We start from the raw sequence: 24,758 nt of genomic DNA on the forward strand, positions 1-24,758 counted from the left end.
AGAAAAGAGAGCATCATAATGCATGGTTTCTACTGCCTCGCTTTCTCAGACCTAGCTTCGTGATGATTTCTTCCTGGGAAGTTGTCCAAGGCATTATTCATATGTTGTATTCTTCCCTGCTGCTCCTTTTACTGAAAGATTGCTTCACAATAGAGGCAGCCTCGTCCATGACTCATGACTAGAGGATAGACATTCTTGCTGTAGGTCCCATGTGCCAAAAATGTTAGTTTCCAATATGTTAATTACTTCTCTCTTCAGAATGTGTTAATATGCTCTTCTCTCAAGTTAGTTCTTGTCTCAGGAGAGAAACAAACACATCCCACATATTTGTAAAATATGTTTTTATAGAGACCTTCTTAATGAGTTACTTTTAAAGAAAATAATGTGACACACCTTTCCGGGGTAATGCTCCTTTGACTTTTTTTTTTTTTAATTTTTTTTTCAATGTTTATTTATTTTTGGGACAGAGAGAGACAGAGCATGAACGGGGGAGGGGCAGAGAGAGAGGGAGACACAGAATCGGAAACAGGCTCCAGGCTCTGAGCCATCAGCCCAGAGCCTGACGCGGGGCTCAAACTCACGGACCGCGAGATCGTGACCTGGCTGAAGTCGGACGCTTAACCGACTGCGCCACCCAGGCGCCCCTTTTTTTTTTTTTTTTTTTTAAACAATAGAAATGTTTTCCTTTTATGTGCCAGTTAGTATAGATAGTACTTTCTGTGAATTTGTAAAACCACTTACGAACTTTCTTCGATGATGCTTGAATAGAGGCTTTTTGTTGTCGTTTGTTTTGCTTTTAAAGATCTATAGCAGCTGACAAAATGTTGTACTCTTAGACATAATGTTCATAATGTGGCTAGTTTTTAGATAGATTCTGAATGGGATTAGAGGAATGGCTTTCTTATTTCTTCTGGAAATTTCATCTGTAGTGGCTATATCTTATATTTTAAATGCAGGTTGTACACCTTATGCAAAGTTAGGGTAGTACATATTTAGTAAATTTCTACTGTGTGCCCAACACAGGATCATTCCATTTTATAATCAACCGAGTGTAACTATTTCTTTCTCTTTCCTCCTATTCAGAGAAGCTTTTATTAACTAGGAGATAGTTAATGGGGAGATAAATGAGTTTCAGACTGTTTATTGTAGTTAGCTGCAATTTTACCCCTTAGGCCATTTCTCCTTTCTTTTACTTTTCAGTGGCCAGTTGGAGGATATTTTCTATTTACTGACAATATTAAAAGTAATTTCTTGAAGGCCTTTTCATGCTTCATTTTCAGGCTAGTTGGCTATATTCACTACTGTTGAATTATGCAGCCTTATGTTTGCTTAACTAACCTGAGTGTGCTATATTTTGTTACCAGTTGAGAATCTCAATATATTACTCTAAGCACTAGCATAAAAGATACAAGATATAAAGTTAAAGATAAAAGAACTTTTATAAAGATAAAAGTTCTGTCCTTATCCCCCAATTTCCCCATGTCCTTATCCCCCAATTTCTATGAGATGGGATGTGATGAAATAGATGGTTCTAAAATATTTTTTCAAAAATGATTGTCTTTATTTTTTAGAGCAGTTTTAAGTTTATAGAAAAATTGAGTGGAAAGTACAGAGGGTTTTCATATACCCCCTTACTCCCCCACCTTAACCATCTTGCATTAGTATGGTACATTTGCTATAATTGATGGGCCAGTATTGTTAGATTATTATTAATTAAAGCCCACAGTTTACCTTCAGGCTCACTCTTTGGGTTGTATAATCTGTGGGTTTGACAATGTATAATCATATGTATCCACTAATATGGTATCAAACAGAGTAATTTTGTTGACCTGAACATATCCTGGGCTCCACTTATTTATCCCTGGCTTCTTTCCTTTGGGTCACTGGCAACCATTGATCTTTTCCTGTCTCTATAGTTCTACCTTTTTCAGAATGGCATAGTTGTAATCATACAGCATGTAGCCTGACATTAGCTTCCTTCATTTAAGCTTCCTCCATGCCCTTCTATGGCTTGATAGCTCATTTCTTTTTAGTGCTGAATAACATTTCATTGTCTGGATGGACCGCAATTTATTTATCCATTCACCTACTGAAGGATATCGTGATTGCTTCCAGGTTTTGGCAATTATGAGGAAAGCTACTTATAAACATTCATTCATGTGCCAGTTGTTGTGTGGACATAGTTTCTAGTTCATTTGGGTAAATACCAAGGAGTGTAATTGCTGGATCGTATGATAAGAGAATGTTTGGTTTTATAAGAAACTGCCAAACTCTTCCAAAGTGGCTGTATCATTTTGCATTTCCACCAACAATTAAGTGGCTCTCCTATTGTTTCACATCCTTGTTAGCATTTGATTTTCTGCGTTTTGGCCATTCCAATAGGTATATCCTTTGTCCCATTGTCAGAGATCGTTTGACTATATTTAAGTGGGTCTATCTTGTTTTGTGTTTTAATTTGCAGCCCTGTAATGACATATGATGTTGACCATCTTTTCATATGCTTATTTGTCATCTGCATATCTTCTTCGGTGAGATGTCTGTGTAGGTCTTTTGCCCGTTAAAAAAAAATTTTGTTTAATGTTTATTCATTTTTGAGAGACAAAGACACAGTGTGAGTTGGGGAGGGACAGAGAGAGAGGGAGACACAGAATCCGAAGCAGGCTCCAGACTCTGAGCTGTCAGCATGGAGCCCGATGTGGGACTCAAACTCATGGACCGCGAGATCGTGACCTGAGCCCAGTCAGACACTTAACTGACTGAGCCACCCAGGTGCCTGTCTTTTGCCCATTTTAAAATGGGGTCATTTCACCTCAATAAATGGGGTCCCTTATTGAGTTTTAACAATATCAAATTGTATATTTTGAATACCAGTCTTTTAACTGATATATATTTTGCGAATATTTTCGCCCAGTCTGTGACTTGTCTTTTTAGTCTCTTGAAAGTATCTTTTGCAGAGAAATTTTTAATTTTAGTCAAAAGTCATCTCCAAGCTCAAGATCATCTGGATCTTCTCCTACATTGTCTTATGGGAGTTTTACTGTTTTATATTTTACATTTAGATCTGTGTTCCATTTTGAACTAATTTTTGTGAGGGGTGTAAGGTCTGTGTCTAGATTAATTTTTTTTTTATGTGGATGTCCCATTTGTTTAAGCAGCATTTGTTGAAATACCGTTTTTTCTCTCATGTTGTCCTTTGTCAGACAGAGATCATTTGACTGTATTTGTGTTGGTCTATTTCTGGGCTCTCCATTCCATCCTGTCAATCTATTTCCTATTCTTTTGCCAATGCTACCCTGTCTTTTTTTTTTTTTTTTTTAAACATTTATTCAGTTTTGAGAGAGAGAGACAGAGTGCGAGCAGGGAAGGGGTAGAGAGAGAGGGGGACACAGAATCAGAAGCAGGCTCCAGGCTCTGAGCTGTCAGCACAGAGCCCAATGCAGGGCTCAAACTCACAAACCATGAGATCATGACCTGAGCCAAAGTCGGATGCTTAACCAACTGAGCCACCTGGGTGTCCCAATGCTACCCTGTCTTGATTACTGTAGCTTTATAGTAAATCTTGAAGTTGGATAATGTCAGTCTTTTGCCTTTTTCTTCTTCAAAATTGTGTTGGATATTCTGAGTCTTTTGTTTTTCCAAGTCAACTTGAGACATTTTGTCAATGTCCACAAAATAATTGGCTGGGATTTTGATTGGGATTGTGTTGAATCTATAGATTAAGTTGGGAAGAACAGATATCTTGTCAATTGGGGTATTCATAGTCATATACATGGAATCTCTCTCCCTTTATTTAGATCTTTCTTGACTTCTTTCCTCAGTTTTCCTTATATAGATCTTGTACATCCTTTGTTAGATTTATACAAAAGTGTTTCATTTTGGGGGGAGCTAATGTAAATGTTATTATGTTTTAAATTTAATTTTAACTCCAACTTTTCATTGTTGATATACAAGAAAGTAATTGACTTTTGTATATTAACCTTGTATCCTGAAACCTTGCTATAATCATTTATTTGTCCCAGGAGGTTTTTTTTCTTTTTTCTTTTTTTTTTTTTTTTTTTTTTTTTTGTTGATTCTTTGGTATTTTCTCCAAAGATAGTCATATCATCTGTAAACAGAGAGTTTTATTTCTTCCTCCTTAATTGGTATACTTTTTATTTCCTTATTTTACTGTATTAGCTAGGACTTCCAGTATGATATTGAATAGGAGTGCCTTTTTCTGATCTTAGGGAAGCCATCTAGTTTCTTTCCATGGAGTATAACAATCTTAATAGATTATCCTAATCAATAGTATAAGAGATGTAATGTACTGCTCATATTAGGTCATAGGAGGACTCTTTCTCTTCCTCCCACTCTCTTCCTCTCATTGAATCTTCTGTAAGAAAGATAGGATTAAATCGATGGTTTTAAAAATATTTTAAATCATGGGATTCAGGCAGTTTTTTATATTTTATGTTATATCGTAACTGCACACATTACTTAGTTCCTCCACTCTTTTGTGAACTTCTGTAGGACGAAGATTTTACCTCAATATATTATTATAATCCTTGTAGGGTCCAATAGGCACTGCCATAGGCAAAACTATTTGTTGAATGAAAAACTTAATTTGAGACTCTTACTGTAAACCTCCATTTTTTTTTTTAATGTTTATTTATTTTTGAGACAGAGAGAGACAGAGCATGAATGGGGGAGGATCAGAGAGAGAGGGAGACACAGAATCCGAAACAGGCTCCAGGCTCTGAGCGGTCAGCACAGAGCCCGATGCGGGGCTCGAACTCACGGACCACGAGATCATGACCTGAGCCGAAGTCGGCCGCTCAACCGACTGAGCCACCCAGGTGCCCCTGTAAACCTCCATTTTATTAGAAAAGGTAGATAACCAATAACATCAGCCCTCTGATCAATTAATCCATTAAATATTTGATTGTTAGTTGCTAGGTATTGTGATGGCTGTGAAGGCACACATGATGACACCTCCACTCAGAAAACTGTTATCCATATAGGAAATGTTAATTTCAAATGTTACGTTTCATTTTTGCTGATATTTGCCAAAAACTCATATTCCTGTATCCCTTCCTAAGCATTCTAATTGAAATGTTTACTCACAGGTTTCTTCTTTCATATTATCTTAAGGAAAAATTATCTTATTTTTTCAATGTTTACTTATTTTTGAGAGAGAGAGAGAGCGAGAGTGAGCAGGCAAGCATGAACAGGGGAGGGGCAGAGAGAGACAGAGATACAGAATCCGAAGCAGGTTCCAGGCTCTGAGCTGTCAGCACAGAGCCTGACGCGGGGCTCCAACTCACGGGCTGTGAGATCATGACCTGAGCCGAAGTCGGATGCTCAATGGACTGAGCCACCCAGGCGCCCCTGAAATATACATTTTAAAAGGGTGAATTTCCATGGTTCCTGAATTCTTGTTTTGCTTTACTGTGCTATATGTTTTTTTTTTATTTTTTTAATGTTTATTTATTATTGAGAGAGAGAGACAGAACATGAGCAGGGGAGGGACAGAAAGAGGGGGGAGACACAGAATCCAAAGCAGGCTCCAGGCTCTGAGCTGTCAGTACAGAGCCCGACGCAGGGCTCGAACTCACAAACTGGGAGATCATGACCTGAGCCAAAGTCGGATGCTTAACCAACTGAGCCACCCAGGCGCCCCATACTGCGCTATATGTTTTTTTAATTGATGTACAATTAACATACAATGTCATATTAGTTTCAGGTGGACAACATAGTGATTCAACAATTCCATACATTATTCAGTGCTCTTCATGATAAGTGTGTCACCATCTGTCACCATACAATGTTATTAAAATATTATTGACTGTATTCCCTATGCTGTACTTTTTTTTTTTAATTTTTTTTTTAACATTTATTTATTTTTGAGACAGAGACAGAGCATGAACGGGGGAGGGTCAGAGAGAGAGGGAGACACAGAATCTGAAACAGGCTCCAGGCTCCGAGCTGTCAGCACAGAGCCCGACGCAGGGCTCGAACCCACGGACAGTGAGATCGTGACCTGAGCCGAAGTTGGACGCTTAACTGACTGAGCCACCCAGGTGCCCCCCCCCCCATGCTGTACTTTTAATCTCCATGACTTATTTATTTTATAACTGAAAGTTCCTACCTCCTAATTCCATTTGCCTATTTCACCCACCTCCCCACCCACCTTCCCTCTGGCAACCACCAGTTTGTTCTCTGTATTTAAGTTTATTTTAGGGGTTATTTCTTCATTTGTTTTGGTTTTTAGATTGCGCATATATGTAAAATCTTAAAAAAAAAAAGAACTGACATTTATTGAGCCTCTAGCTGGACACATGCTAAGCATTTTATATATGTGATCTCAATTATTTTCAAAATAGTTGTGTAGTGTTGTTACTATTATTCTCAATTCATAAATGCAAAAACTGGTAACCTGAGGGTGTAAGTAACTTATTAGCTGTGTGACTTAGTATATATAATAGGTGTATAATTCCATATCCCATGCTCTCTAAGTCACACATTGTGGAAAAGTACCATATGAAGTGGCATGTGATGAATGTCATGTGTATAGTACAGAGATGTGCTTGGTGAATGCAGAGAAGAGATAAAGTGTTCACAAAATTTCTGGAAAGCTTGACCTTGTCTTAATGGATAGGATTAATAAGGGGAAAGACAGATCAGGGGGATTCATAACCATGGGAAAGACAGAGGGCTACAAACAGGAAGTATTTTGTGATTTGACAGTATAATATAAAAATGTAAGAAAAATTTCTGCTATAGTAGAAAAAATGCAATAGAAGAAATTTTGTCTTTTACTTATTAAAAAAAATTTTTTTTAATGTTTATTTAGTTTTGAGAGACAGAGCGTGAGCAGGAAAGGGGCAGAGAGAGAGAGGGAGACACAGCATCTGAAGCAGGCTCCAGGCTCTGAACTGTCAGCACAGAGCCTGACGTGGGGCTTGAACTCAAGAACTGTGAAATCATGACCTGAGCCAAAGTCGGGTGTTGAACCAACTGAGCCACTAAGGCGCCCCATGTCTTTTATTTTAAATGAGAACCCCTCTCCTCCATTTTCCTGTTAAAATCATTTCAACTGGATTTGCTTATTAGGTTTTGAGTATGAGAGTGGATCACAGAACCACCGCATGGGAACATGTCCTCAGTCCCGAAGCTTATCTTTGCTGGGTTAGAGCAGTCAGTGTAGCAAGTGCAAAGAGAGCAAAAGGCGGGGGTGGGGGGTGGGGGGGGGTGGTGGGGGGGGGTGGGGATGGAAGATCAAAGGAATCTTTTAAAAAGGATTTTCCTAAAATCAAGTATTTATCCCTTTGCCTTATCTCATTTGGTTAAATATCCCACAAATAGCCATTAATATGCTAAATGCTGTGGATTTGCAAAGGCCTATAGGAGGTATCATTCATTGTTTTCAGTGAACTTAGTGTTCAGTTGGAAAGAGAAGCGTAAAGTAAAGAATTAGAAACCACTTAGCAGTGCTAAGCACCAAATCACGTAGTTTACATTGTTAATACTGTAGGATCCTTTTTCTTAAATGATGTTCTTCAGGGTTCTGTCCTCTGCTATTCTCATGCTTTCATTTTCAAAATGCTTTCACCTCTCCATCTCCTGTCCACATCTCCCTTCTAAGATACTGGTTCATCCAAATGCCTTTTGGGCATCTCCGTTTAGACAATACCACAGTCCTTTCAACTTCAACTTACCTGAAACACGGAATCACAAACACACAGATTGCTTAAAACCTTCTTTTCTTGGATTAAGTCCAGTTTCCTTAATGTGGTTCACCTGCTCTGTTTGCTCTGGCCCTGCCTCTTTTCTCCTTCAGCTTTAACTTGCTTTCACCTGTTTTCAACCAGCCTTACTGAACTTCCAATGCATCTTACTCTTCTGCATCTGACACACGCTATTCCCTTTTTCCAGAAGGGGAACAAGAAATGAAGCTATCGTGATTAAAAACACAGACTCTGGACACAGACTTCCTAGATCCAGGTGAATCCTGAATCTGCCACTTACCTAGCTGTGTGATCTAGAGTGAGTTACTTAACCTCCCTGTTTTCAGTGTCCTCCTCTGTACAGTGAGATGGTGATAGTATCTGCTTCACAGCATATTGTGAGGATTAGAAGAGTCAATACAGTTGAGACTCTTAAAGTGGTGCCTGCCTCGTACTAAGTACTATATAAATGTAGCTATTATTACAACTCTTATTATAAATGTGCTGTGCTATTGGATTATATTAATTTTTATGTTTTGAAGGTGATGTAATGATAACAGAAAAAATATTGTTTCCCTCTAAGTTGATTTGGCTGGCTCTTATTATTGGTATTTATCTTTTTTCTTGGATGAGCAGCAGCTTTATATTTCTAACTTCTTGTTTTTTAGCTTTTTAGTTACTAAAATTTGATCTTAGGTTGACATTCTTATGAAATGGATCATTTGACAACATTAGGTTTACCTGATTTTTTATACAAACCAATTAGTTTTTGTTCATGGAAACTTTTAAAAGAAAATTAATTCTTTTTTTTTAAAAATATTTATTTCTGAGAGGGACAGAGGGTAAGCAGCGGAGGTACAGAGAGAGAGAGAGAAGGAGATACAGAATCCAAAGCAGGCTCCAGGCTCTGAGCTGTCAGTACAGAGCCCAACATGGGGCTTGAGTCTACAGACCATGAGATCATGACCTGAGCTGAAGTTGGATGCTCAACTGACTGAGCCACCCAGATGCCCCTAATTCTTTTTTTACTAAAAAAAAAAAAAAAAAAAAAAATTAAATTTTACAGCAAGAACAAGGGTAGAGGAGAGGGGCAAGGGGAAGAATCTTAAGCAGGCTCCATACTCAGCGCAGAGCCCAATGCGGGGCTTGGTCCTAAGACCCTGGGATCATGACCTGAGCCAAAATCAAGAGTCAGACTCTCAACTGACTGAACCACCTAGGTGCTCCAGAAAATTAAATCTTGATAGCTAAGAGCTGACTTTTTACTTTATGATTTATGTGCCTTGCTGGTTAAAGTTTCAAGTAAAGTCCTTTAAAGGACTTCTCTTTTTTCTTTCAAATGTAGTTCAGAGATTGTGGATTATAATGGTTTGAATGGTTTGGGTTCTAGCAGGGATACTCACTATATTATTAAATAGACTGTCTGAAAGGTAAAACTCTATTTCTCTTTCTATTCACAATTCTGCTTAAATCCGACACTTTCCAGAACACTTCTGACACTAGATGTGTGGGTTTTTTCCCTCATCCTGACAAATTCTCTGACGCCAGCTGGATATCCTACAATTTAACTCAATTTTGACACTAACTGCTTGAAGTTGGTGCAGACTCCACAGACTAAGGGCTCAGTCTCACAAGATTGCCCCCAACCTCAGACCCCAGTAGAAGGTGGTGGGTTCTCAAGTCACCCACAACTTCTGTCCAACTCAGCTACAAGTTGAGAATTCCAAGGACCCTCTCCTCAGGTTCAGTCATTTGCTAGCATGGCTCACAGAACTCAGGAAAACAGTTTCATTACTAGATTACTACTTTATTACAAAGAATATATTAAAGAATACAAACGAACAGCCACATGAAGAATAAATAGAGCTAGGTCTATCTGGAAGGTCTGGAGTACAGTAACTTTTGTATCCATGGAGTTTTGAGGTGTGCCACCCTCCTGGCAAGCAGATGTATTCCCATTGACCAATCTAGAACTGTGTACTTCAGAGATTTTTTATGGAGGCTTCATTATGTAGGTATGATGAAATACGTTGTTGACCATTGGTTTTTCACTTCCAACCAACTTCTTGGGGATGTGGGTACTGTTGAGGGGTGGAGTGAAAGTTCTCATCACCTGGTTTTCCCCCTATCAACTAGCCCCCATCCAGTGGTTATCCAGGGACTTTCTAAGCATCACCTCTTTAACGCAGCGTAGTTGAAAGGGGCTTGTTATGAATAACAAAAGCGGTTCTTTCACTGTTATCCTTCTGGAGCTATTCCAGGAACACAAACCAAATATTATAATACAAGATGACTCTATGCTCTAAACACTTAGGAAATTGCAAGGCTTTTAGGAGCTATGAGCCAGGAATCCTGGAGGAAGACCAAAATATATATTTCTTATTATATCACAATATCACATTTTCTATTATCACAGTAGTTAAGGTCAGCCAGGAAAACATGCGAAACTGAAATTTTCTCAAAAGAAGATTCCTCAGTGGTATAGGTTTGGCAGAAACTTAAGTAGTATGGTGAAAAACATGTATTTCAATTTGAAGTGTTGATTTTCACATCTTAAAAGAGGACTTTGGCTGCCTCCGGTTGGACTTCAAACTTTCCAGTTGGGTTCTTTCCAGTTTGTCTGTAGCTCAAGCGGAAGACCCTGAGGGCAAAGCATCCTCTGATGGGAACTGAAACTACCCACTAGAGCAATGAGGGCAGCCCTGAGCCAGCAAACCCCCACCCGTGATTGACTCCAGCAGTGATTGATTTGACCTTCACTGCCCACCTGCACGTACCCGCCCATCTTTGCCCCACATTTTCCCTATATAAAGCTGGAAGTATTTTCAGCACTTTGGCGACAGTCTTCGGGATGCTAGTCCGCTGTCTTCTGGGCATTGGCCTCCTGGAATGGAATTCCTTTCTTGTTCCTCACCACTTATTTCCCTTTCTGTGGTGAAAGAGAGATCGGCATATGGCCGATCCTGCTCTGTTTGGGACCCCTGGAGCCAGGTGCTCTTGTACCCCTGTGCCCAGGTCACAATCTTGACTCTTAATTTGTCTTTTGAGTATTTATTTTTCATTGAGACTTATGATTTGGGATGATCTTGTGAAGACAGAAATAGGAAAATGTGCCTAAAAGGAGCAAGTTGTTGTTCTCGTATCTCACCTGACAGTGCTAGATTTGAGAATGAGAAAGTAATTTCTATTTTTCTCCTTTCCTCCTAGAAGGAGATAGTTTGCTTTCTGGTTATTTTTTTTTTAGATATGATGACTTTTCCATTAAAACTACTGGTGTTTGTGGGGTGCCTGGCTGGCTTAGTTGGTAGAGCATGCGGTTCTTGATCTTGGGGTTGTAAGTTCAAGCCCCACGCTGGGTGTAGAGTTCACTTAAAAAAAAAAAATTTAAATGGAGCCTGGGTGGCTCAGTTGGTTAAGCATCTGACTCTTGATTTCGGCTTAGGTCAGGATCCCAGGTTTCATGAGATTGAGCCCCACATCGGGTGCTGACAGCCCGGAGCCTGCTTGGGATTCTCTCTCTCTCCCTCTGTCTGTCCCTCCCCTACTCATTCTCTCTCCCTCTTTCCCTCCTTCCCTCTCTCTCTTTCCCCTGCTCTCTCCAAATAAACTTTTAAAGAAATAAAATTTTCCAGATTTTCTATTATGCTGAAAATATTTTTTAAGTTGATCGAGACTAATAAAAACATTTATTTCAGTGCAACAAATGTTTAGTTTCTACTATTTGCAAGGCACTTTGTTAGCTCCTAAAAAATAAAGAGAAATGAGTAAGATAGTCTCCTTCCTCATTTGGAGATGGGGAAAAAAGACATGAGTCAATTCCAAGTAATTCTAATAACAAAGTAGAGTACAGTACAGTCCTTGAGAGTTTGAGCGCAAAGTGCATAATCTACTGGTCCATGGTCTCGTCAAACACCAGCAGCTGCCAAATACGACCAGCTTTCCTCCATTCCCTCCTCTTTGTCTTTGTTTCTACATTGGATGCTTTGGCTCAGCTACGTTTTAATACTTGTCTTTTGGCTTTTGTATACAACTTCCTTATTTTTGTTTTAACTTGGTAACTACTGCTTGTTACTTTGTTCTTTGTTTTTTTTTAAATTAAGAAAAGTTTGTAAAAGCGGAAAAGTTTAAACTACAGAACAATGAACATCCACACACCCTCCACCTAGATTTCAGTTTTGTTACCATTTTTCTGTATTTCTTTATCTCTCACTCTGTGTGTGTCTATATACATATATGTATATATACATATGTATATGTGTATATGTACATATACACATACACACATATATAGACATATACATATATACATATATATAGTGTGTGTGTGTGTGTGTGTGTCTTTTGCTGACATTGACCATTTGGAATTAAGCTGCCAGTGTCATGACATGCCACCCCAAAATACTTGAATGTGTATCTCCTGACAATGAGGATATTCTGTATAACCATCATACCATTATCCTCTACTTAAGAAAATTAATAAAACACAGGGTGCCTGAGTGGCTCAGTCAGTTAAGCATCTGACTCAATTTTGGCTCAGGTCATGATCTCACAGTTTACTGGATTGAGCCCTGCATTGGACTCTGTGCTGTCAGCATGAAGCCTGCTTGGGATTGTCCCTCTCCCTTTCTCTCTGCCCTTCCTCTGCTCTCTCTCAAAATAAATAAATAGAAACTTAAAAAAAAAAGAAAATTAATAAAATAAAAATTAAAAAATTAAATTAGCCATGATAAAATAACATCTAGTCTATGGATTTTCACTGCTGTCCTACAAATAAACCTTTTTAGCTGGTTTTTTTTTTTTCCTTTTATTTAAATCCAAGTTAGTTGACATATAGTGTAATAATGGTTTCGGGAGTAGAATTTAGTGATTGGTCACTTACATATAACACCCAGTGCTTATATATAACAAGTGCCCTCCTTAATGGCCATCACCCATTTAGCCCATCCTCCTACCCAACACCCCTCCAGTAACCCTCAGTTTGTTCTCTGTATTTGAGAGTCTCTTATGGTTTGCCTCCCTCTCTGTTTTTAATCTTATTCTTCCTTCCCTTTCCCTATGTTCATCTGATTTGTTTCTTAAATTTCACATATGAGTGAAATCATATATTTGTCTTTCTCTGACTTATTTCGCTTAGCATCATACACTTCTAGTTCCATCCACGTTGTTGCAAATGGCAAGATTTCATTCTTTTTGATTACTGAGTAATATTCCATTGTATATATTTACCACATCTTCTTTATCCATTCATCAGTCAATGTGTATTTGGGCTTTTTCTGTAATTTGGCTGTTGTTGTTAGTGCTACTATAAACCTGGAGTACATGTGCCCCATTGAATCAGCATTTTTGCATTCTTTGGGTAAATACCTACTAGTGCAATTGCTGGGTTGTAGGGTGGCTCTCTTTTTTAATTTTTTGAGAAACCTCCATACTGTCCTCCAGAGTGGCTGCACCAGTTTGCATTCCCACCAGCAGTGCAAAAGGGTTCCCCTTTCTCTGCATCCTCGCCAACATCTGTTGTTGCCTGAGTTTTCCATTTTAGCCATTCTGACAGGTGTGAGGTGGTATCTCATTGTGTTTTGATTTGTATTTCTCTGATGATGAGTTATGTTGAGCATCTTTTCATGTGTTGGTTGACCATCTGGATGTCTTTTTTGGAAAAGTGTCTATTCCTGTCTTTTGCCCATTTGTTCACTGGATTATTTGTTTTTTGGGTGTTGAGTTTGGTAAGTTCTTTATAGATTTTAGATACTAACCCTTTATCTGATATGTCATTTGCAAATATCTTCTCCCATTCTCTTGGTTGCCTTTTAGTTTTGCTGATTATTTCCTTTGCTGTACAGAAGTTGTTTATCTTGATGAGGTTCCAGAAGTTCATTTTTGCTTTTGTTTGCCTTGCCTGTGGAGACGTGTCGAGTAAGAAGTTGCTGTGGCTGGATCAAAGAGGTTGTTGCCTATTTTCTCATGTAGGATTTTGATGGTTTATTGTCTCATATTTAGGTCTTTCATCCATTTTGAGTTTATTTTTGTGTATGGTGTAAGAAAATAGTCCAGATCCATTCTTCTGCATGTTGCTGTTCAGTTTTCCCACCATCATTTGCTGAACTGAGTGTCTTATTTCCATTGAGTATTCTTTCCTGCTTTGTTAAAGATTAGTTGGCCGTATGTTTGTGGGTCCATTTCTTTTTTCTTTTAATTAAAAAAAAATTTTAATGTTTATTTTTGAGAGAGAGAGAGAGAGAGAGAGAGAGAGAGCGCGTGCCAGAATTGGGGAGGAGCTTAGAGAGATGGAGACAGAATCCCAAGCATGCTCCAGGCTCTGAACTTGTCAGCACAGAGCCTGATGCGTGACTCAAACGTTTGTGGGTCCATTTCTGGCTTCTCTATTCTGTTCCATTGACCTATGTGTCTGTTTTTGTGCCATTACCATACTGTCTTGATGATTATAGCTTTGTAATACAGCTTGAAGTCTGGAATTGTGATGCCTCCAGCTTTGGTTTTCTGTTTCAGCATTACTTTGGCTATTCGGGGTAGCTGTTTTTATTTGAACCACAGTCTAGTCAAGATTTTCATACACAATATTTGGTTGTTACATGTCTTAAATAGACTCCTTCCCCATTTTACCTTTTTTTTTTTTTTTTTTTTAGGAGCCAGGCCAATTTTCTTGTAGAGTGTCTCACATCTAGATTTGCCTAATATCAAGGTCTTTTGAACGTTTCTCCTCCTGCAGCCTGTTAGAAGGTGGCGTTTACTAGAGAAGGGCTTACCAACCCCAGGGGCATGGGTGCTATCAATGGATTATGGGTCCTATTATTAATTCTTTAAGTTCTTTGGCCACCAGTGGATTTTGGAGCAGGGGAAGCCTATGAGTCCCTTTACCTGTGCTATGAACATTGTCAGTTTACCCTGGTAATTAGGTACCATGATGTGAAAGAGCAATGGTCACCATTTTCAGCTCTTTTTTTCTACTGAGCGCTTTCTCTTGTAATCACATTTACTTTTTTTTTTTATTATTTTTTTTAATGTTTATTTTTGAGAGAGAGAGAGACAGAGCACGAGCAGGGGAGGGGCAGAGAGAGAGGGAGACACAGAAACTGAAGCAGGCTCCAGGCTCTGAGCTGTCAGCATAGAGCCCAACACGGGGCTTGAACTCACAAACCATGAGATCATGACCTGAGCCCAAGTCAGACGCTCAACCGACTGAGCCACCCAGGCGCCCCAACTTGTAATCGCATTTACATCTATAGTTATAACAGTTGCCTGTGTAGTAATATTTTCTTTTCCAAATTCCATTTCTGTTATTACCTTTTGTTCATCTTCTTCTGGCTATCTGGTAGCCACTTCAGAATCACCATGTCCAAAATGAATTTATTCTCTACTGGCAAACTGGCTCATTGTCGGTATTATTATTTATTGAGGAGGCGGATTGTAGAAGGTATAGTATAAATGGCCCTGTTTTCACTGTGACAACACTGGCTAGGAACAGCAGTGATCTTCAGCTGCTTTTCTGGCTGTTCAGCTCTCTCTCATATACATACACACATGTGCATACACATTTACTCATCAAATATTTCTTTAATGCCTACAGTGTGCCTATATATATTTGGCCACAGTAGATGAGTCTATCTCTGGAATGCCTCTAGCATGCATTCCTTCCATTCTTAACTATATGTACTCTGATTTTGGTCCTTATCAATGCTTGCCAGAACTTTTACAATGTTTTCCCAACCTCTGGTTTTAAATCTGCTGATCCATCCTGCACACTATCTGCTTGTTGAGAATACCTGTTTGATCATATGTTTCTCTTGCTTGGAAGCCTCTGATGGCTTCCCATTATACAGTAAAAATGCCAACTTATAAGCATACTGTATAAGACTCTGCTAATTCTATTCTGTTCTTTTCATTCTTATTTCATCTATTATGTTCTAGCTATGCAGGTCTCCTGCCAGTTTCTTGAACATAGCATAGATTTTAATCTTCGGACTGTCCCTGCATTTCTGGTGTCCATAAGGCCCTGGCACCTCTTCTTTGCTTAATGAAATCTTGCTCATCTCTTAAGGTCCACTCACATTTTCCCTTTGAAAATTATGTAGCTGATAGCCCTCTATCTATCCCCTCCACCAGAACCAAAGCCTTCTTTCCATTCTTTATCTGATGTGCTTTGCATATGCATCTTCTATAGTGCTTATCAGATCGTGTCACTTGCTTGTGTGTCTCAGTGTAAAGGTTCACAAGGGAAAGGATCATCTTGTTCTTCTACTGTTCCTAGAGCCCAACGCAATGCAATGCCTTGGCGCATAGCACATTCTTAGTAAAATATTTCTGGAAGGAGAGTCTGGCATTACTTGCCATATTAAACTCTAGCAAGGAAGTATGACTTGAGATTCATGAATTCTCCTCAGGAAGATAATATCTTATATTAAAGCTTTCGTTTACACTAAATATTTGGTAATAATTACTTTCTGTGTAATACAGTCCTTATTTATGTTTTAATTTTTTTTTTTTTTAGTAATTTTTACACCCAACATGGGGCTCTAACTCACAGTCCCCAGATCAAGAGTCATGACTCTTCCAACTGAGCCAGCTAGGCGTCCCAGTTATTTATATTTTAAACTTAACACCTTGACACCTTAAATCTTAAAGCATTACTGTAGATCTATTTTAATTAAAATCACTTCTGAGCAATAAGAATTTGCCGTAATAGGAGTTTCTGAAATTTTATCATTTTAGAGCCTTTAAATTAAATAGTAAATGTTTATCTGAATTGGAATTCTAAATGAAGGCATAGTATAAAATGAGGATAGTTTTTTTAGAGAAAGAGATGCATTAATCGGTTTTTGAGAAAAGAACCTAAATAAAGGCAATGTTTCTAAGAATGAAGGCAAAACAAAAACAAAAACTGTTGTCAAATTTCTGTGTTGCAAGAGAATCCTGAACTTGAATAAGGGGACTATTATTGTATTTTGGTGGTATTTAGAGAATGAGTAGATGAAATATTTGATAGATGAAAGCATAAAGAAGATGCTAGTAGTATTTGACATTTTCCATTAATAAGGGGAATACAAAATATTAAGAGTAACTTGTATTAACAAGATCTTTAATATTAAAGATTGTATTTGTATTGTATTGACTTGTATTATTTAAACAAAAATACCCCTGATAATTAAAAATATTATGGTGTTGAACTACTTATGAGTGAAATGACATGCCGGGTTTTGTTTCAAAATAATCAAGAAGAGGGGAGGCAGTGGAAGTGAGACTGGCCATGTGGTGATAATTGTTGAAGCTGTGTAGACAGATACATAGAATATCACTGCCATTTGTTTTTCATTTTTGGAAAATTTCATGGTAAGAAATTTAAAAATGTTATGGTATTATAAAGGAAAGAGTTTCCAAATAAGGAATTGTTACTATTAGGCTGGCTGAATACTGAATCAATGGTATCGGGTCACTCAGAATGATACCAACATAAAACTAAATGATCTTTTTTGGTTTTTGTTTTTCCAAATTTTATTCCATGTATCTTTTTCTTTTCCATGAGTGATGTGCAAGCCTTTCAATCTGCTAAGCCAAATTACCATATATTAAAAGAAAGGGATAGGATATTGATTTATGTCAGCATTCTTGAAGAAAAATTTGTTGGCAAGACTCAGGTGTCATATTGTTTGAAGAGTGCCTTACTGATAGCACCTACTCATAAAAACTGGTAATACTATACTACCTTGGATACTGTATTTCCGATGATGTCATTATCTGAATTCTGTTTTTTATTAAAATTTTTTAAAATGGTTTTTAAATTAATTTATTTTTGAGAGACAGACAGTGCACGAGCGGAAGAGGGGCAGAGAGATAGGGAGACAGAATCGGAAGCAGGCTCCAGGCTCTGAGCTGGCAGCACAGAGCCCCATGCGGGTCTCAAATTCATGAACCGTGAGATCATGACCCAAGCCAAAGTCGGACACTTAACTGAGCCACCTAGGTGCCCCTATTAAAACACATTTTTTTAAGTTTATTTATTTGGAGAGAGAGAGCACTGGGGGGGGGGGGGGGAGGGCGGGGAGAACACAGAGAGAGAGAGAATCCCAAGCAGGCTACTCACTGTCAGTGCAGAGCTGGATGTGGGACTTGGGCTCACGAACCGTGAGATCATGACCTGAGCTGAAGTTGGATGCTTAACCAACTGAGCCACCCAGTTGCCCCACTGGAGTTTCTTTCTATCTAAAAGAATCCTTAATGAGCTGAAGAACCTTCTAAGATCTGCCCAAGTCTTGTTATTAATGATATCATCAACCAAGCCCAGAACCTCATGCTTCTTGCTTTAGCCTTCTTCATCTTCATTACTTATTAATTTGGTCCTACCAATTCCTCTTCTAGAATGACTGTCACAAGGGGCGCCTGGGTGGCTCAGTCAATTAAGCATCCGACTTCAGCTTCGGTCATGATCTTGTGGTTTATGGGTTTATGAGCCCCACATTGGGTTCTGTGCTGACAGCCCAGAGCCTGGAGCCTGTTTTGGGTTCTGTGTCTCCCTCTCTCTCTGCCTCTCCCCCACTCACACTCTGTCTCTGTCTCTGTCTCTGTCTCTGTCTCTGTCTCTCTCTTAAAAATAAATAAACATTAAATTTTTTTTACAATGACTGTCACAAGGCACCTGGGTGGCTCAGTCAGTTGAGTATCCGACTCTTGATTTCTGCTTAGGTCATGATCCCAGGGTTGTGGGATCAAGTCCTGCATCGAGCTCCATGCTGAGTGTGGAGCCTGCATGGGATTCTTTCTTTCTCCCTCTGCCCCTCTTCTCCACTCATGCTCTTGCTCTCTAAAAAAACAAAAACGAAAACAAAACAAACACAAAATAGAATGATGGTCACAAGTGTCCCTTCTCTTCTCCAGTCTTACTGTGACCACTCTATTAGGGAGAGTGTTGGACTTGGAACTGGAAGATTTAGTCTCAGCTCTTCTGGCTGCTTGCTTAGCTTTCCCATCTTTAAAAGGAAGAGGGTTTAACAGAGTTGTCTTAAACCTGTTTTGGAGCTAAGGTGTAGAAAACTATTCCAGGTCCTTACTTGCTCACACTTACATTGCTGCAATGTCCTAATTGTTTTTCACACCTCTGATCTCAGTCCTTCCTAATAAGATTAATCTTCATATATGACTTTCATTGTCTTTACAATAAAATCTGATATTCCCTGGTCTCCATTTATTCATGCCATCATTTTTTTGGGTGGGGGTGTTGTTTACATAATTAGACAAATTGGAAACTTTATCTGTCTTCAGAGTCTTCCTTTCACCTACAGAATCAAATTTGTACTAAGTTCTGTCAGTTCTGACTCAGAAATGTCTTTTGAGTCCATTTTGTTCTCCTCTGCTACTGTTCTAATCTGCTTCTTCATCTTCTCTTATCTGGACATTTGATGCAAACTCCCAAATGTTTGCTCTGCCACCAGTTTGTAGTTACCACAGTTATCTTTCTGAGCAAAGATCTGTTAACACATACTTTGTTCTAAAAACATTTTGCTGCCCACTGTTGGTATATGAAACACAGGCTTTTTTGCAGGACTCACAGGGTCCCTTCCCTTTACTTTTCTAACCTTCTCTTGCTCCTTGGTATCATGACCCAGCTTCCAGCCATACTGAATATTAGTAGTTTCCTCTGTTATTTTTCTCATGCTATACTTCTGCCTCCAATTCTCTGACCCCTTCATCACTTCTCTGCTGGGGAAACTCCTCCCCTAAAGGCATCACTTGTGTAGTTAAGTTACCTTCCCTAAAGCTCTGAAAGAAATACTGTTCTCATTCTCTCTGTGCCTGTTATGCATACCTCTTGGATACAGTGGAAGTCATATCAGAGTTATTTGTTTATATTTCCTACCCACCCAGAATCTCTTTCCAGGTAGATTGTGAACTCCATGATGTCTGGGTAGTCAGTCTCTAATTTTGTTCATCCTTAGAATTTGGCACATATTGGGACATATAATATTTACTCAGTAGTTGTTTGTTGGCTGATGTTAAAATAGTAAGCATTTTTTGGCTTTCCTTCTAAACAACAACAACAAAGGGATTTAACTCTGTTAGTTTGAAGACTTAAATTTTTATTTCAGCCTTGCTTGAGTTTGAATTTCCTCATCTTATCTTAAAAGATGCTTCTAATTTTTTTTGTCTGTCATAGATCCTTAGGACCAAAGATGGTCCAGGGCTGATCTGGACACATTATTATTATTATTATTATTATTATTATTTATTTTTTTAGAGGGTGAGAAAAAGCACAGGTTGGAGAGAGGCGCAGAGGGAGAGAGAGAGAATTTTAAGTAGGCTACACACTCAGTGTGGAGTCTGATGCGGGGCTCAATCCCACGACCCTGGGATCATGGCCTGAGCCAAAATCAAGAGTTGGATGTTCAATCAACTAAGTCACCCAGGTGCCCTCGTAGTATTATTGATAGGAATCAAAAAGCTTTGGGCCATGATTTGGGCCAAGAAATAAAGTTTTGGCCAGACCTTAACTATACTTGTACATATAGGCTGCTGAATGGTGCTTCACCTTGCTGAAAGTGATTGGAGGCTGGCTACCAAATTGGGACATGAATGAAAGGTATAAGACTATCTTTTTTCGTTAAACCAGTTCCTAATATTTTATTTAAGAGACGTTCCTGAATTGCTTCTTTAGGCTTGAGAAATTCTTCCTTGAATTACATTTAAATTCTACTGAGCCTGGTTTTCTGCCTGGGACAAAGCTTTCATTTTAAGACAACAGTTTCTACAATTTGCACAAATACGTGCTTCTTATATTTTCTACTAATTATAGAATTGCTTGCATCACGGGTTTTCCAGAACATAGTGTCTCCAATGGAAAATTTAATAGAATTGCAGTCTCTGCCAGATTTGTTTTTCTATTTTGTTATTACATAATGTTCCTGTTGAATAATTGTTTTTCTTTGTCACTACTGAGAGCGAAGCCCACATGGTTTTGATATACATTACAGCCATATAGAAGAAATGTCTTTAAATTTAAAAAGTTACATATTAAATATATCCATGTTTATGTTACAGATTTATATATATATATTTTTTTAATTTTTTTTTAACATTTATTTATTATTGAGAGACAGAGAGCATGAGCATGGGAGGGGCAGAGAAAGGAGGAGACACAGAATCCAAAGGAGGTTCCGGGCTCTGAGCTGTCAGCACAGAGCCCGATGCGGGGCTAGAACCCACAGACAGTGAGATCATGACCTGAGCCGAAGTCAGACACTTAACTGACTGAGCCACCCAGGCACCCCAAGATTTATATATTTTTGATTCTTCCTGGATTTATTTAGTAACCTCCTTTCTTTTTTCTTTTTTTTTTTAATCTTTTAAAACATTTATTCATTTTTGAGAGACAGAGACTGATCATGAGTGGGGAGGGGCAGAGAGAGAGAGGGAGACACAGAATCTGAAGCAGGCTCCAGGCTCCAGGCTCCAAGCTGCAGCACAGAGCCTGATGCGGGGGTCTAACTCACGGACTGGGAGATCATGACCTGAGCTGCAGTCAGATACTTAACCACCTGAGAGACCCCAGTGCCCGCCTCCCCCCCACCTTTTTAAAAAGTTTTTTCCTTTGATTATTTTCAATAAGCAGTTACTCTAACCATAATACTTAATGTGCACTAAAATTCAGAAAGCAGTTTCTCTGAAGATTTTGCAATTGCTTTGTCTGTCTTTATTACAGTAAATAATAAAGTATTTTATTTTTTTATAAATTTTTTTTAACATTTATTTATTACGGAGAGACAGAGCATGAGCAGGGGAGGGTCAGAGAGAAGAGGAGACACGGAATCCCAAGCAGGCTCCAGGCTCTGAGCTGTCAGCACAGAGCCTGATGCGGGGCTGGAACTCACGAACCGCGAGATCATGATCTGAGCCGAAGTCGGACGCTCAACCGACTGAGCCACCCAGGCACCCCAATAATAAAGTATTTTATTTAAAAGTAAAAGTAATGTTGAAATACTTTTAAGAAAGTAGTAAGCTGCCTCTAAAAGCCAGGCTGTCATAGCAGTGCAGGGCAGGTTCACTAGGTTCACCTGCTTTTCAGCCTTGTCATATAAAAGAACAAATTATATCTTTGTGATACTTAATGTTATGTGTGTCTGAGACACATAAGCTGTGGGGTATGAACTATCACCACTTGGAGAAGATCCCCAAGAGGGGCAACACTCCCATCGACTGAGAGCAATAAAGCGTCTCTGCCCCATGTGCTAATAATCATTGAAATGTTTGTGGGCATTGTGGGAAAGGACGCATCTGTAGTTTTCAAAACTAACTTATTGGCATCTGACCAAAGACTGGCATTGACATAGTAGTACAGTGGTGAATGTGAGTCCCATGTGCCTGCTGGGTTCTGCCACTTCTTTGTAACCTTTGAACCTCAGAGGTGCCACATTATCACTTATTGTCTGACAGTTAATACACAAGAGAAACGGTCAGGACACGCACTTTTTTCCCCCTCAATTCCAAAGCTGCAGATAAATCTTAAGTTTGCAGATCTTTGAGTATTTAGCTAATTTAGCAGATGGAAGTTATATTTAAACTTATTAAGTGAAATAATTACCGGGTTTGTTCCTAGATCCCATCCATATAATTCATAGTTAAGGCCCATGCTTCAGTTTCTTCTGCTCAAGCTTTCAAATTCTTTTGACAGACTGGATGTGAAATTCAAAAGTCATTAATGTGATGTGTTAATTTTGCACTTTTTGACTTACTGCAAAAAAAAAAAAATCTTATAGTTTCCATAGCAACGATAACCTATCCAGATTGTGTAATATTCTTTACTGTATTAAAAATAAAACCATGCAATTACATGAGCTTCTGGAACACTTCATTTAGGGAACTGGGGATTGAAATATTTTTGTTTAAAAAAATTATGATTTCATTGAAAGTTTTGCCAAAAAGCTTATGTAATTTTGTTTTCAGAATTTAATACATTTCTTAAATATTTAGCAATATATACTTGGTAGTTAAATTAATTACTAAATGTGAAATTCACATTGTAAGCATTGCGTTAAGCATCTCGGATATAAGTGTTCTCCACGCATACCCACACATACATTTAAGGTGGTGGGGACATTTGGCTTTAATTACATTCAGTCACCTGCTGTGTGTACTTCTTAGTGGCTTCTGGCTGGTCTGAAAAAAGTCTAGCTTTATGTTTGGAGGAAACAGGATAGAGAAAAAGGATAAAATGATCACTTAAACTTTCCCTAGTTTTGACTTTGCTTTTTAAAACATGATTAAGATATTACTTTGAAAATACTAAAGACTGTTTTAATAGGGGACTGTTTTCAGAGGGTCAAATTATTTTGGCTTTTTTCTTTTTTCCTCTAATTCTGACTTAAAAGACAATATAACATTAGCACGAAAGTTAATTAGCTTAAGTTCCTACATTCAACACAACTGATTTTCATTTTTTATATCATTTTCAGCATATGTCTATATATATGTATATTTTTATATGGTAGAATATGTGTTTTCTCACTAATAGTAAACATTTTCCATGTTTCTGATGACAGTCATGATTATCGTTTTAATAATTGCATAGCATTCTATTCTGTTGATGTATCTGGTGTGTTTTCTGTTAAAATGAGGCTTAATTATTTCCTGAATGCCATATAGTGGAAGAAAAATGGATGTAATTTTCAAACGGATTATGGGAGGAAGTAACTATAATTCACTTATTTGCCCAAAACATAGATGATTGTGAAAATCTTTAAAAGGCGTGTAAAATGATGTTTTAAAATGCATATTGTCAAAAACCTCTTAAACTGCTTCATCTGCTAGTAAACACAGAATGGGGAAAATAAGGAATAGGTACATAGGACCAAGGTGACACCATTTAGGTGCTATCATTTGAGAGAACCATCATGACATGATAAAGCTTGTTGAGGCTCCAGTATAATCAAAGACAAAACTCAGAGGGCACGGACAATACTTTTATTAGAACAACCCACAATATGAACCACATTTTTGACATTTCGCTGTGGCCGGTTCTGGTGTCAATATCCCATGGATATTGTGTTCTCTGGCTGCTCATGTGATACTGTTTTTTCATGGAGGGTATCATTATTATTATTATTATTATTATTATTATTATTATTATTGAACTGCTGTCTTCCCTTGGTTGAGCACCCTGGTAACTACTGGCATTTCCCAGAATTCCTAAACCTACCTACATTATTTGGAAAATTCGCTGTAACTACTAGGATTTCCTGGAGTTCTTGAGAATGAGATGTTGGTGGCTACAGTTTTAAAGTCTTTCCAAGGCTTTTGGTTGAGGTCTTATGGCTTTTGAACGCCCCCTATCCTAGGTTAGAACTAGGGTGTCCAAATGGCTATAGCTCTTCCTTCCTATTAAATAGATCTTATACTATAAAGTTACTTTAAACAAATATAGAAGTTTGCATCTATCATTTATTTTTGCAGTTAATGTTTATAACAGAATGCTTTCATAGATTCCAGATAATTAAGAGAGCAGTAGAATTATCTTGCAATATGCTTGAGTTTATATTTATGCTTGTTTACTTTTTGAAACTAGTGCTGTGTTTAGTATCCTGTTTCAATTTTGAATTTTGTATTTTGGCTCTGTCTAGTGTTTTCATTGTGACATGAATTTTTTTTTTTTTTGGTATTTCATATTTCTGTAGTTGAAATATTATCAGAAGCAGTAAGCAGTGCATGCATAGTGAGAGTGTTTACATATCACTGAGAGATTAGTGCATTTTTATTGTTTTTGTAGTTATAATTTTGAGTCTAAAAATAATGTTTAGAAAAAATAATTTTTTTTGTTCATATGCAGAAAAGATGAAAAGGAATATGCATTGAAGCAAATTGAAGGCACAGGAATATCCATGTCGGCTTGTAGAGAGATTGCAGTAAGTGGATATCAATATGTTATTTATTTTGTTATGGATATTGGATGATGAGTGATATTAATATAAAATAGGTTTCATTGATGTATTCCATGCATAGTTATTTCAAAGATGTCAATTAGCTTAATGATGTTTTATATGAGAAAAGTTGCAT

At 38.1% G+C, this 24,758-nt stretch overlaps 1 protein-coding gene across 10 annotated transcripts in view; it reads left to right on the plus strand.

Moving 5' to 3' along the window:
* The window catches only part of CDK19 (cyclin dependent kinase 19), a 189,520-nt gene that overhangs the window by 46,776 nt on the left and 117,986 nt on the right, over positions 1-24,758 (plus strand). For 5 of the 10 annotated variants that reach the window (XM_027057090.2, XM_027057092.2, XM_027057093.2 and 2 more), the window contains one exon: positions 24,532-24,607. In XM_027057090.2, the coding sequence (XP_026912891.1) occupies positions 24,532-24,607 (76 nt within the window). Of the gene's footprint in view, positions 1-7,914; positions 8,026-19,942; positions 20,293-24,531; positions 24,608-24,758 lie in introns of those variants that run through there. The other 5 variants (XM_053222371.1, XM_053222375.1, XM_053222374.1 and 2 more) reach the window with 3 other exon arrangements.

The sequence above is a fragment of the Acinonyx jubatus genome, chromosome B2 (assembly GCF_027475565.1).
Source record: "Acinonyx jubatus isolate Ajub_Pintada_27869175 chromosome B2, VMU_Ajub_asm_v1.0, whole genome shotgun sequence".
NCBI lineage: Eukaryota > Metazoa > Chordata > Mammalia > Carnivora > Felidae > Acinonyx > Acinonyx jubatus.